General features: G+C 40.2%; 1 protein-coding gene across 1 annotated transcript in view; it reads right to left on the bottom strand.

The window, feature by feature from the left end:
* Positions 1-586: 586 nt before the first annotated feature.
* Positions 587-15,770, bottom strand: part of LOC114111689 (large ribosomal subunit protein eL31-like) — a 129,846-nt gene continuing 114,662 nt past the window's right edge. Inside the window, exon 2 of the mRNA XM_042242359.1 lies at positions 587-964. Within this exon, the coding sequence (XP_042098293.1) occupies positions 587-964 (378 nt within the window). The remainder of the gene's footprint in view (positions 965-15,770) is intronic.

Below are 15,770 nucleotides of genomic sequence, written 5' to 3'. Positions count from 1 at the left end.
AATGTCTATTACAGTCCTTTGCCCATTTTTAAACATGGTTATTTGTTTTTCTGCTATTGAGTTGTGTGAGTTCTTTAATATTTTATATGTTAACCTCTCATCATATGTATGATTTGCAAATATTTTCATCATCCCATAAGTTTTCTTTTCATTTTATTGATGGCTTCTTTTGCTGTGAAGAGGCTCTTTAGTTTGAGGTCGTCCCACTTGCTTATCTTTTTATTTTGTTGTTAGTGCTTTATGTGTCATATCCAAAAAACCATTACCAAGACTCATGTCAAGGAGATTTATTCCAATGTTTTCTTCTAGATGTTTTATGATTTCAGGTGTTACATACAAGTTTTTCATCCATTTTGAGTTAGTATTTATGAGAGGTATCAGGTATAAGGCATGTGTTCAGCTTCATTCTTTCTTTTTTATTGAAATATAGTTGATTTACAACATGGTATTAGTTTCTGGTGTATAGCAATGGGATTCAGTTATATATATGTAATGTATATACTATATATGTATGTATTCTTTTCCATGGTGGTTTATTATAGGATTTTTTTTTTTACAGTTCAATAACTTTATTGGTTATCAGCAGTTAGTTCTCAACCACACTGACTGTCTGTAGATCTTTGAAGGTGGTGACAGGCATGTAGGTAACCAACGTGTAGAGCTTGTTTGGCAAGTCTTCATCTTCATTACGTTTTCTGAACAACGGCACATGGATCTGGTATGCAACATTCCTTATTCCTTTGGTCCAGATAGCTTTGTTGAGTCTGGTGTCAATGTGCACATCTGGAGTTCCCATCTTCTTCACGGCAAATTTCCAAATTTCTTTGAGTGCCCTAGGAGCATGCTTCTTAAAACCCACTCCATGGATGTGCTTGTGAATGTTGATAGTGTATTCTCTGATCACCATCTCATTGATGGTAGACTGGTCCTTCTTCTTCTTGCCACCCTTCTTTGTGGGAGCCACCTAAACAAAACCAGGTGACAAGGATGCTTAGGGTGAGTGTGTCAAACCTAAGTCAAGGCCTCCCTCCTGGCCCGGCCTCACACAGCCGCTCTTAGGATGATTTCTGGGCACCTATTACAGGGTATTGAATATAGTTCCCTGTGCTATACAGTAGGACCTTGTTGTTTATCCATTCTCTATACACCAGTTTGCATCTGCTAAACCCAAACTCCCAATCCAGCCCCCCCTCCCCCTTCCCCACCATGGCAACCACAAGCCTCTTCTCTATGTCTGTGAGTCTTTTCCTGTTTCATAGATAAGTTCATTTGCATCATATTTTAGATTCCACATATAAGTGAGATCATATGGTATTTGTCTTTCTCTTTCTAACTTCACTTAGTATGCTGATCTCTAGGTCCATACTTGTAGCTGCAAATGGCATTATTTCATTCTTTTTATGGCTGAGTAATATTTCATTATATCTATATATATGTATACACACACACACACATACCAAATCTTCTGTCAATGGACATTTACGTTGATATCTTGGCTATTGTAAATAGTGCTGCTATGAACACAGGGGTGCATGAATCTTTTGGAATGATAGTTTTATCTGGATATATGCCCAGGAGTGGGATTGCTGGATCATATGGTAACTTTATTTTTTTTTAAGGAACCTCCATACTGTTCTCCATAGTGCCTGTACAAATTTATATTTCCACTAACTGTGTAGGAAGGTTCCTTTTTCTCCAGACCCTTTCCAGCATTTGTTATTTGTAGATGTTTTAATAATGGCCATTCTCATTGGAAAAGACCTGGATACTAGGAAATATTGAAGATGGGAAGAGAAGGGGATGACAGAGGATGAGATGGTTGGATGGCATCACCAACTTGATGGACATGAGTTTGAGCAAGCTCCAGGAGTTGGTGATGGACAGGAAAGCCTGGCGTGCTGTGGTCCATGGGGTTGCAAAGAGTCAGACATGACTGAGTAACTGAACTGAACTGACTGATTTGGACTGGTGTGAGATGATACCTTTGTAGTTTTGATGTGCATTTCTCTAATAATTACCATTTTCATTCTGAATAGAAATTATTCTATTACCATTTATTACAAATACTGTCTTTTCTCCTTTGTAGGTTCTTGGTTCCCTAGTTGACTATATATGTTTGAGTTTATTCTGAGCTCTCAGTTCTGTTCCATTGGTCTATTGAAATGGCAACCCACTCCAGTACTCTTGCCTGGAAAATCCCATGGGAGGACCCTGGTAGGCTACAGTCCATGGGGTCACAAAGAGTTGGACACAACTGAGCAACTTCATTTCACTTCATACTATTTTGATGGCTATAGCTTTATAGTATAGCTTGAAATCAAGAACTATGATTGATTGTCTGTGATGTCTCCTGCTTTATTCCTCTTTATTAGAATTTCTTTGACTATGAGTCTTTTCTGGCTCTGTATAAATTTTAGGACTGTTTTTTCTATTCCTATAAACAACACCATTGTAATTTTGATAGGGATTGCACTGGATCTACAGATAGCTTTTGGTATTATTGACATTTTAACAATATTAATTCTTCCAATCCATGAATATAGGATACATTTTCATTTGTTTGTGCCTTCTTCAATTTCCTTCATCAATGTCTTACTGTTTTCAGGGTATAAATCTTTAATCTCCTTAATTAAATTTATTCCTAAAGGTTTTTTTTAAATACTATTGTAAATGGGATTGATTTCTTTATTTCTTTTTCAGAAAAGTCATTAGTATACACAAATGCTACCAATTTTTGTATGTTAATTTTGTATCCTGCAAATTGACTGAATTCATTGATCAAATATGTTTTTTGGCTGAACTTTTAGGATTTTCTATGTACAAAATCATGTCATTTGCAAATAGAGACAATGTTACTTTTTCCTTTTCAATTCCACTATCTTTTTATTTTTTTTCTTACCTGATTGCTCTAGCTGACTTCTAGTAATTTGTTGATTAGGAATGATAGAGTGGGCACCACTGTCTTGTCCCTAATCTTAGACAGCTCTGCGTATTACTAATATAAAGCCCACTCAGTTCGCCTTAAGCAGGAATAGGGAAGTAGCTTTATGGTGACTGATCTGATGCAACATGCTTGCCTCCACTCCACCCTCCCCAACTAAATTATATTTCATACAGAACTGTAACAATGCTAAATATAATAATGCTTTGTGTATGTTCTTGATTACAATCCTGCAACATTTCATCTGTTACATTTTCATGGCACATTTCCCTTTGAATACAAGTATATTTTTCATTTTATGAAATGCCAGGTACTACAATGGTTCTTCTTGCACATTTGTTTTCTTTCTTAAAAATATTTTTTAAAAGTTTTCATTCATTGATTTATAGAAGCATGCTTTACTTTTAATGACACTGTATCTAAGCCATTGCTAGCCAGGCCTTAATTATGTTCCTGCTTTCTGTCTCCCCTTTCTTTTCTCCTGTCTTTTTCTTCCTACCTTGTAATTATAAATAGTGTAAAGTTCAACTTGACTGGCTTGCATTTAGGGCTTTCCCCAAAGGCCTTAACAGAGGACCTGAGGATGAGCCAGTATTTCACAAGTTTGGTTTGGTTATGTACCCCAGAGGTTTCCCTAGTTTCCAGGCTGCCAAGTTAGCCTAACAAACTCCCCAGAATCACTTCTCCTGCTGTGCTCTGCCCCTCGGACTTCCAGGGAATCTATTCAATTGGGCCCTTGTCTTCTAAGAGGCCCAGGTATGCTGGTATCTAAGGCACAGCTAAACAAACCCAGTAGGGAATGGGGAGCTGCCTGTGTTGCCACTATCAGAAGAGCCATTCCTCTCATCCATCTTTCACCACAACTCCCAGCAAAGACATTAAGCACTTGGTTTCAAAGGAAAAGACACATTCCCCTGACTCCTGTGGCTCCTGTGCTATGAGCACCAGTGACACGCTCAACCAACAGGCACACAAATATAAATGACATGCCTAGGAAATGCTAAAGGGGCAGCACTGAACAATGGTGTGTGTGTGTGTGTGTGTGTGTGTGTGTGTGTGTGTTTTAAAGCTACCTAAGTTGAGGCAATGTTTTCTAGGCTTTTCTCCTTTCCAAAAAATGTAGGGTAGAGATGACTATAAATTAAATGGTACTAATAGACAGTACCTTTCCAAGCCCATGGCTTTATGCTTCCCCTTTCTCCATCCCTTTTTTTAAAATTAATTAATTAATTTATTTTTTATTTTACTTTACAATATTGTATTGGTTTTGCCATACATTGACATGAATCCGCCACGGGTGTACATGAGTTCCCAATCCTGAACCCCTCTCCCACCTCTCTCCCCATATCATCTCTCTGGGTCATCCCAGTGCACCATCCCCCAGCATCCTGTATTAAAATCGCCCTTTAAAGCGTCTGCCTCCAATGCAGGAGACCTGGGTTCGATCCCTGGGTCGGGAAGATCCCCTGGAGAAGGAAATGGCAACCCACTCCAGTATTCTTGCCTGGATAGTCCCATGGACGGAGGAGCCTGGTAGGCTACAGTCCACAGGGTCTCAAAGAGTCAGACACGACTGAGCAACTTCACCTTCACTTCAACCCTTTTTAAAATGGAGAATAAAGTCCTGTAGTAAAGCTGTGTACAGCCATACTTTTATTTAGCAGAGGAAAAACATAACCATCTTACATGTGTTGTCCCTTCACTCCTCAGTTCAGTCCAGTCACTCAGTCATGTCTGACTCTTTGCGACCTCATGGACTGCAGCACGCCCAGGCCTCCCTGTCCATCACCAACTCCTGGAGCTTACTCAAACTCATGTCCATCGAGTCGGTGATACCATCAAGCACCTCATCCTCTGTTGGCCCCTTCTCCTCCTGCTTTCAATCTTTCCCAGCATCAGGGTCTTTTCAAATGAGTCAGCTCTTCACATCAGGTGGCCAAAGTATTGGAGTTTCAGCTTCAACATAAGAACTTCCAATGAATATTCTAGACTGTTTTCCTTTAGAATTGACTGATTTGATCTCCTTGCAGTCCAAGGGACTCTCAAGAATCTTTTCTCCAACATCACAGTTCAAAAGCATCAATTTTTCAGTGCTCAGCTTTCTTTATAGTTCAACTCTCACATCCATACATGACTACTGGAAAAACCCTTCACTCCTACCTTTCATTTATTTCTTCCTCCTTCCAGTGTTCTTTTCAGCCCCTTTCTTAAGGAGATAAATCTGAGCTCTCGCCATCTGTTCCTCTGTCTTCCTCTGTCTTATTAACCCCTAAAAACAACTCTTTTGGAGATTATAGCTAGAGAGAGAGAGTAAAGGAGGACAGAGGAAGGAAAAAAGAAGGGAGAGGAAACAAGACAAGGGTGGGTGAGGGCTTTATGGAAAAACAGCTATTTCTCCACGTCCTAGCATACAGATTCTCTGACTTCCCTTTATTTTCAAAGAAACTAACAGTAATAGGTACCAAACAATGAATACTTATGTGCAAGTATTTTCAATACATTATCACATTTAATTCTTATAACTGTTCAAGCTAGCACCACTGATTGCACCCATTTTACAGATGAGAAAACAGAGATTCAGGAAGATTAATCAAGTGGAACTCAATAGCTGGGGTCTAAATACTGACTCTGCTATCTACTAGTTAAGTAAACTTGGGCATGTTGCTTACTTTTCTGTACCCTGCCTATCACAATTTCTCTCTTCTAGAAAGGTACATAGTCTGTATCCCAGTTGCTAGGAGTTTGTACTTTACTCAACTGCTAAACTTATAGTTACCAATTTGTTGATTGGAGAAAATCAGCACAAATATATTCCAGGACCTTCTTTCTCCTCCCATGGGTTTGATGCATTCAGCCAAGGATCTTAGGAGGACTTGGTTGGTGAGCAGTTCTGGCCAACTATTTGTTGAACAATTAAACAGACAAACAAACACACTTACTTTGTGTTGGCTATTCCAAATTCCAAGGTTATAGCTGTGAACAAGAAGACATGGCCCCTGTTCTCATGGAACTTTCATTCTAGTGGTGGAGGCAGACATCAATCACATTATCATATAAATAAATGCAGACTTGCAACTGTCATAAGTGCTACAATGGATCCAGTGCGTAAGATCATGACACTATTAATAAGGAAGGCAGGGAAAACACCTGCAAAGAAGTGATGATGGAGGTAAGATCTGGAAGGCAGATAAGTCTGACCAGAGTGCAAGGAATGAGCCATGTGTGGTAGGGTATTGTCAACACGTCAGTCTAGCAGGCACTGTTTTTGAGCACACAAACATATGTGGTACCCTTCCATCACCCTTTATAAGCATGGTTATGGCACGTCAGAGATTTTGTAGGGCAGTAATGAATTTAAACATTCCATTGTATTGTTGCTGTAAGTACATTCACAGCGTTAGTTCATGTATTCTAATTTATAGTCTAAAGAATATGGCAGCTGTATGCATTCTCAGTTTCCCGAACCATGTCTGTTTTGTGGGAAAATTATTTGGCCACAAAAAGTTTCCAAATAGTGGAAGGGTTAATATACCATGAAGGATGCATTTACAGTAGGGTAGGGGCACTGGCTAGGCATCTTTCTCTGTGATGTCTCATTACTTTCTGATCCCCTTTTCTCTTTCAGCCCCTCACTACCTTGTGGGCTGAGGCACTGGTCAGGTGGGCCAGTTCCAAAATAGAGTTTCCAGGGACAGGAGATTAAATTGGCCATGGTAGTGACCTAAGACTGTGAAGATAAGCAAGAGCCAGGGGATGAGGGCAAGCTGAGCATAGCAAGCCTAAAGGGTGAATGCAGGGTCACAAATAGGAGATAGTTCCAAGAAGGTCTGAAGCCAGATATGCCAGGGAACAGAGAAGGGAGTGCAGAGCAAGGGCAAGAGAGAAGTGAGAGGGTTCGGGGTAACTGCCTCAAATGAAGTCCTGAGGTCTGTGACTCATTTCCTTTGGCCACCTGCCTCATAGTGTGTGGGTGAGTTGGCCCAGTGTAATGGCATGCGGCTGGGACTTCTCCTGGTTTGCCCAGTGAGAAGTTGTGACTTGCTCCAGAGCATTCTTGAGGTAAAAGTCTGGTTCCCACCAGCACTCTCCTAATCCACAGTCTTTCTCTTGCACCAACTCCTGCAACCAGCTCTGTGGATCAGAGAATTTCAGCACCTCCTCTTCCCCCAGTCCCTGGTTGTCATGGAAGGACAGACATATGGGTAGGTTGGGCTTATTTTAGAGTGCTGGAAGCCACATACCCACTACATGGGCAGGGTTAGTATTGACAGGAAAGATAATTCAAAGGGTTCACAGTTTCTTGAATTGTAAATAGGCCCAGCAAGGTCTTCAAGCACTTAGTAGAGATGATGTAAATTGGGAGGCAACAGTGCTCAGTAGTTAACATGGGATGTGTTCAGTGTGGGATGTAGAAAGAAAGTGAAGTCGCTCAGTCATGTCCGACTCTTTGCAACCTCGTGGACTGTAGCCCACCATGCTCGTCCATCCATGGGATTTTCCAGGCAAGAGTATTGGAGTGAGTTGCCATTTCCTCGTCCAGGGGATCTTCCCAACCCAGGGATCAAACCCAAGTCTCCTGCATTGCAGGCAGATGCTTTACCGCCTGAGCCATCAGGGAAGCCTGAACTCAAATCCCAACTCTCCCATGTAATGACTGTGTAATCTTAGATGAGTCACTCAACCTTTCTGTGCCTCAGTTTCTACAGCTGGGAAATGAGGATAATACTATTTCTCACATAAGACTGCTGAGCAGCTTATGTGAGGGTATACATCTAAAATGTTTAGCATTGTGCCTGGGATGGAGTAAATGTCTGGTAGATGATAGCATTTATTTTTATTGGGGAGAATGCTGGATATGATCTGCTATCTGAATTTTCTTCTTAAGTGCTTGGAATCAACAGCATTTGGGATGGTGTTTAGTAATTATGGCAGGAAGCGAAGGAGAACTAAAGAGCCTCTTGATGAAAGTGAAAGAGGAGAGTGAAAAAGTTGGCTTAAAACTCAACATTCAGAAAACTAAGATCATGTCATCTGGTCCCATCACTTCATGGCAAATAGATGGGGAAACAGTGGAAGCAGTGACAGACTTTATATTTGGGGGCTCAAAATCACTGCAGTTGGTGACTGCAGCCATGAAATTTAAAGACGCTTACTCCTTGGAAAAAAATTATGACCAAACTAAACAGCATATTCATAACCAGAGATATTACTTTGCCGACAAAGGTCAGCCTAGTCAAAGCTATGGTTTTTCCAGTAGTCATGTATGGATGTGTGAGTTGGACTATAAAGAAAGGTGAGCACCGAAGAACTGATACTTTTGAATTGTGGTGTTGGAGAAGACTCATGAGAGTCCCTTGGACTGCAAGGAGATCCAACCTGTCCATCCTAAAGGAAACCAGTCCTAAATATTCTTTGGAAGGACTGATGCTCAAGCTGAAGCTCCAATCCTTTGGCCACCTGATGCAAAGAACTGACTCATTTGAAAAGACCCCGATGCTGGGAAAGATTGAAGGCAGGAGGAGAAGGGGTCGACAGATGATGAGATGGTTGGATGGCATCACTGACTCGATGGACATGAGTTTGAGTAAGCTCCAGGAGTTGGTGATGAACAGGGAGACTTGGCGTGAGGTCGCAAAGAGTCGGACATGACTGAATGACTGAACTGAACTGAACTGAACTGAATTAATGCAGCAAAGTGGCAAATAATGGAAACGGTCATTGCAGTAAGTGGGTTAAGGGTGCATTCAACATTGAAAATATCCTGAATGGGAACTCAGTGGTAGTAAACTAGGAAAATCCATCATGTTGCTATCCAACACATACTAGCAGGGGTTTAATCTGATGGCCCTTGACAGTGGCCCAGGGCTACCACATTGGGAGTTAGGTCTGGGGTTTGACTGGACCTAACTGGAATAGCCAAGAACAGGCAGAACCAGAAGGTGAAGCTACTCTTTGCTTAGGAAGCACTGAGATAGTCAAGTCTGGGAGATCTGTGTGAAGGCAAACACAGTGTGCAGAGCCAAGGTCAGGAGGCAAGAACCCATAGGAACCAGTTTGGAGTGAATGAAGAGCCAGAGCAGGAGCAAGTGAGTGGGCTCAAGGTGATTGCCATGAAAAGGGCCCTGAGGGCTGGTATTTGGATTTATTGGCTGCCAGCTGAATAGTGTGTGGGTGGGTTGACTGGAGTTCGTTGGTATGGGCTGGGGTAGACAGTAATAACAATACTCCTGGGTGGATATCATTTCTATTTTGGAGGAGAGGAAACTGAGAATTAAAGATGTCAAGCAATTTGTCTTATGGCACACAGTTCATCACTAGCAAAGACGGGAAGGTGGGAATGATCCCTAAAAGGATAGTTGAGGTAACATGAAAAGCAAAACAAAGTTTCCCCTTGAGGGGTGGGGCAGAGGTAGGAGTAATAATAGAATGTTGGCAGTTGTTACACTCTCTGAGACCCTGTTGATTAGAATTGTCACCTCATAAGGGCTGCAGCGGGCTTCCCTGGTGGCTCAGCTGTAAAGAATGCACATGCCAAGAGATAGACATATGTTCAGTTCCTGGGTTGGGAAGATCCCCTGGAGAAGGAAATGGCAATCCACTCCAGTATTCTTGCCTGGGAAATCCCATGGACAGAGGAGCCTGGCAGGCTACAGTCCATGGGGTCAAGAAAGAGCTGGACATAACATGACTTAGTGACTAAACAACAAGGGATGCAGTTATGACTTAGCGGTTAAGGAGTATTTCTGGAGCCAGACTGCGAGTCAGACTTTGTTGTTGGTGTCTAGTTGCCAGGTCATATCTGACTCTTTTATGACCCCATGGACTGAAGCATGCCAGGCTCCTCTGTCCATGAGATTTCCCAGGCAAGAATACTGGAGTGGGTTGCCATTTCCTTCTCCAGGGGGTCTTCCCAACCCAGGGATTGAACTCAGGTCACCTGCCTGGCAGGCAGATTCTTTACCACTGAGCTACCAGGAAGACTGCTGGGGTTCAAAATCTACCTCTGCCACTAATCAGCTGTGTGAAATGGAGAGAATTACTTAACCTTTTAGGGCCACAATTTTCTCACATGTAACGTGAGCAAATAATAATATCTATTTTTAGGGTTAGAGAAGTGCCTGGCTCATAATAAGCACTATCTCAAATTTAGTTATTAACAATGATAAAATAGGCTTATCTCAAATATTTAGATAATGCATATAAAATACTTAGCACAATGCTTGCACATAGTAAGCACTCAATAGATGAATTATTATTACTATAAATATTCTACAATTAAGATTATGCAAGTATTGATCTCAGAAGAAATGAGGCAGCCTCAGAAAATCCATGGTAGGGACTACCTTTATGCTAGAAATCTGAGAGGGACCCACTCCTATCCTGCAAATACTGCCCCTCCTCTCTGATACAACTTTTTAATTGCAAAAGAAATGGGCTAACCTGGGAGACAGAGTGCTCCTATTATTGAAGGCACTGAAGCATAGGCTGCCTAACCCTACTAGACAGGGTTACCATATCAGGGATTGACAGGTAATAATTATATCTAACAGTGATATAAATACTCTTATTATTCCCCTTTTACAGATAAGGAAACTGAGGCACAGAAGGTCATGCTCTTTGCCCAAGATCCCACAGCCAGTAGTGGCTGAAGTTCCTTCTAACCCCTGACAACCTCCTGTGAGATGTAGCCGATTCAATCCCAACACAGTAATATGAGTAAAATTATTGGATCCCCTTTTCTTTTTGCCAGGATGAAGGGGAATGATGGTGAGTTCTGGATTGGAGAATTTTAAAAAGGAAAAATATAAAAGAAGAAAATGAAGCTAGTGAGACCAACTTGATCATCTCACAGTCTTCTTCAGGGCAGCCTCAGAACATTGAACCTAACCTCGGGAGATCAAAACTGCCTGAATTCTTTCTCCTAGGAATCCTCAGGGGCCCTCAGGATCAGAACTGGTCCAGAATTTGTAATTGGAGACCCAAGTGCCCACACAAAATTGTTCTGCCTGTTTCAGATCTGCAGGGAGCTAACTTGCATTTTGCTCACTGCAGTGGGCTCTATTTCAGTCATCGGTTAGATCTCCTGCCAGAGCTGTGTTCACAGAGGAGGGGAGAGGAAAAGAGAAGATTCCTGGCATGTAGGACAGTTTAGAGGCATGAGTGTGCAAGTCATATTTATTGTCTCAGGAAACAAGATAACTTAGCTAGAACAATGAGTTGAAGTCAGACAGTAGCAAGAACTGAAGGAAGTTTAACAAGTTTTTATTTAACTTTTTTAGAGAGGGCTTTGACAGGGAAGTGAGGACTTTCTATGAGTTGTCATTATCTGAGCGAGAGAAGATCAAAACACTCCAGAAAGATTCCTACTGACCTATGCATCCTACATTGGAGGGAGGTGAGACAGAAGTTCAAGGAGGAGACTTGAAGATAGGAAAGGCTGAGTAATGGCCCAGCCCAAAGACAACTAGGGGCAGAACTGGATGGAAAGGTAGTAAAAGCCAAAGGAAGAGAACTAGCAAGAAGGGATAAGTAAATAACTGGTTAATATCAAGCCTTCTTGATATGTGATGAAATATGTGCTGTATTTCATTACATCCTTACTGAATGTAAGTCCTCTGCCTAGAATCCACTTCCTACCTTTATTTAACATTCACTCATCTTTAAAGACTTAATCCATCCTCCAGATTGTATAAAAATTATTTATTCATTTATCTATTTTCTTTACTAGAGTTAGAGCTCCTTGAGGATGATATCTATATCTACCCTTCCTCCCTCTTTTCCTCCCTCTCCATTCTTTCTTTTCTTTCTTTTACCAAATATTTTTGGATACTTACTACAGTCTAAGGAAATCAAGAAAAAACTTGGGATAGACATTCCACCTGATTCTGGCAATACTGAGCTTGGAAATTGATGGCATGTCTTGTGTGAAACTGTCTCAGTGACTGCCAGAGAAAATGAACTCCTCTGGTGTTAGTAGAATAGAAGGTGTGATATAATAAAAAAATATGTTTGGTCAAAAATAGAATAGGGAAACTCTTCCAAGCACATTTAACAAGGCCAGCGTTACCCTGATAGCAAAACCAAACAAGGATGCTATACAAAAAGAAAATTACAAGCCAGTAACCCTGATAAATATAGAGACAAAAATTCTCAACAAAATATTAGCAAACTGAATTCAACAATACAGTAAAAGGATCATACACAATCATCAAGTTGAAATTTATCCCAGGGATGCAAGAAGGGTTCAACATCACAGATCAGTCAATATGTATATACACTACATTAGCAACAACAACAAAAAGATAAATATAAAATAATTATCTCAATAGATGCAGAAAAAAATGGAAAAGGCCATTATCCATTTATGATAAAGTTTCCTAACAAAGCAGGTATAGAGGGAAAATACACAAAATCATAAAAGATAAATATGATAAGGCAAGCTAGTGGAGGTTATGGAATTCCAGTGGAGCTATTTCAAATCCTAAAAGATGATGCTGTGAAAGTGCTGCACTCAATATGCAAGCAAATTTGGAAAACTCAGCAGTGGCCACAGGACTGGAAAAGGTCAGTTTTCATTCCAATCCCAAAGAAAGGCAATGCCAAAGAACGCTCAAACTACCACACAATTGCACTCATCTCACACGCTAGTAAAGTAATGCTCAAAATTCTCCAAGCCAGCCTTGAGCAGTACATGAACTGTGAACTTCCAGATGTTCAAGCTGGCTTTAGAAAAGGCAGAGGAAGCAAAGATCAAATTGCCAACATCCGCTGGATCATGGGAAAAGCAAGAGAGTTCCAGAAAAACATCTATTTCTGCTTTACTGACTATGCCAAAGCCTTTGGCTGTGTGGATCACAATAAACTGTGGAAAATTCTGAAAGAGATGGGAATACTAGACTACCTGACCTGCCTCTTGAGAAATCTGTATGCAGGTCAGGAAGCAACAGTCAGAAGTGGACATGGAACAACAGACTGGTTCCAAATAGGAAAAGGAGTATGTCAAGGCTATATACTGTCACCCTGCTTATTTAACTTATATGCAGAGTCCATCATGAGAAACGCTGGACTGGAAGAAGCACAAGCTGGAATCAAGATTGCCAGGAGAAACATCAATAACCTCAGATATGCAGATGACACCACCCTTATGGCAGAAAGTGAAGAGGAACTAAAAAGCCTCTTGATGAAAGTGAAAGAGGAGAGTGAAAAAGTTGGCTTAAAGCTCAACATTCAGAAAACTAAGATCATGGCATCTGGTCCCATCATTTCATGGAAAATAGATGGGGAAACAGTAGAAACAGTGTCAGACTTTATTTTTTTGTGCTCCAAAATCACTGCAGATGGTGATTGCAGCCATGAAATTAAAACATGCTCACTCCTTGGAAGGAAAGTTATGACCAACCTAGATAGCATATTCAAAAGCAGAGATATTACTTTGCCAGCAAAGGTCCATCCAATCAAGGCTATGGTGTTCCAGTGGTCATGTATGGATGTGAAAGTTGGACTGTGAAGGAAGCTGAGCACAGAAGAATTGATGCTTTTGAACTGTGGTGATGGAGAAGACTCTTGAGAGTCCCCTGGACTGCAAGGAGGTCCAACCAGTCCATTCTAAAGGAGATCAGTCCTGGGTGTTCATTGGAAGGACTGATGCTAAAGCTGAAACTCCAATACTTTGGCCACTTCATGCGAAGAGGTGACTCATTGGAAAAGACCCTGATGTTGGGAGGGATTGGGGGCTGGAGAAGGGGACGACAGAGGATGAGATGGCTGGATGGCATCACTGACTCAATGGATATAAGTTTGAGTGAACTCTGGGAGTTGGTGATGGACAGGAAGGCCTGGCATGCTGTGATTCATGGGTCTCAAAGTGTCGGACATGACTGAGCAACTGAACTGAACTGAACTAATGATAAGGCAACAGCTAACATCATACTCAACAATAAAATGCTGAATGTTTTTCTTCTAAGATCAGGGACAAGACTCTCAGCACTTCTATTCAACATAGTATAGCCAGAGCCATAAGGTAAGAAAAATAAATAAAAGACATGCAAATTGGAAAAGAAGAAGTAAAACTGTCTCTATTTGCAGATAACATGATATTATATACACAAGAGCCTGAAAACTACACCAGAAAACTATAGAGCTAATAAACAATCCGGCAAGATATGAAATCAATACAAAATTCTACTGTGTTTCTTTGCACCTAATAATGAGCTATTAGAAAGAGAAACTAAGAAAACAATCCCATCTATAATTGCATCAAAAGGAATAAAATGCCTAAGAATAAATTTAACCAAGAGGTTAAAACTACAAGGCTTTAATTTAATAAATTGAAGAAGGCACAAACAAATGGAAATATTTTTGATGCTAATGGATTGGGACAATTAATATTGTTAAACTGTCCATATTACCCAAAGTAATATACAGATTCAATGCAATCCTTATCAAAATTCCAATGGCATTTTTCATAGAAATAAAGCAAACAATCCTAAAATTTGTATGGAAACACAAAAGATCCCAAATAGCCATAGCAATAGTGAGAAAGAAGAACAATGCTGAAGGCATTGTGCTTTCAGATTTCAAACAAAATTGAAAAGCTATATCAATTAAAATAGTATGGTATTGGCTTAAAAACAGGCACATAGATCAATGGACTAGAATAGAGATCTCAGAAATAAATCTGCAATATTTAGTCAATTACTTTATGACAAAGAAGCCAGGAATTACAATGGAGAAGGGATAGTCTCTTCAATTAACCGTGCTGGGAAAATTAAACAGCCACATGCAAACAAAGGAAATGAGACTGCTATCATACACCATATACAAAAATTAACTCAAAATGGATTAAAGACTTGAATGTAAGATTTGAAACTGTAAAATTCCTACAGGAAAACATAGACAGTTAATTCCTTGACATAGATCTTGGCAATGATTTCTTAAACCTGACACCAAAAGTAAAAGCAACAAAAGCACAACTAAACAAATGAGACCATACCAAACTGAAAAGCTTCTCTACAGCAAAGGAAACAACAAATGATAAGCAGCCTATGAAATGAGAGAAAATATTTGAAATCTATGTATCTGATAAGGAATTAATACCCAAAATATATAAAGAACTTACAAAACTCAATAGCAAAACAGTTCTAATAATCCAATTTAAAATAAGCTAAAAACGTAGACATATTTTTTTCTAAAGAAGGCATATAGACTGCTACATGAAAAGGTTCTCAGTATTATTAATCATCAGGAAAATGCAAATCAAAAGCACAATAAGATATCACCTCACACTTGTTAGAATAGCTTTTATCAAAAAGACAAGTAATAACTGTTTGTGAGCATGTGTAGAAAAGGGAACCCCTGTACACTATTAGTGGGAATGTACATTTTTGGTGCAGGCATTATGGAAAACAGTATGGAGGTCATTAAATTTTAAGCACAGAAATACTGTACGATTCAGCATTCCCACTTCTAGTTATATATCCAAAGTAGACTAAATCAGTACCTCAAAGAGATATCTGCACTCCCATGTACCTTTCAGTGTTATTCATGATAGCCAAGATATGGAAAGAACCTAAATGTCTATTGGCAGATGAATGGATAAAGAAGATATGGTGTATATAAATGAAATATCATTCAGCCACAAGAAAGAATAGAATATTTCCATTTGCAACACCATTGACTGAGCCTACTGGTAAAGAATCCACCTGCAATACAGGAGACCCTGGTTTTATTCCTGGGTTGGGAAGATCCCTTGGAGAAGAGATAGGCTCCCCACTCTAGTATTTTTGGGTTTCCCTGGTAGCTCAGACAGTAAAGAATCTGCCTGCAATGT

Source organism: Ovis aries, chromosome X (assembly GCF_016772045.2).
Source record: "Ovis aries strain OAR_USU_Benz2616 breed Rambouillet chromosome X, ARS-UI_Ramb_v3.0, whole genome shotgun sequence".
NCBI classification, from domain to species: Eukaryota; Metazoa; Chordata; class Mammalia; order Artiodactyla; family Bovidae; genus Ovis; species Ovis aries.
The sequence above is the reverse complement of the archived record's forward strand: the minus strand, read 5'-3'. Positions and strand labels throughout refer to the sequence as shown.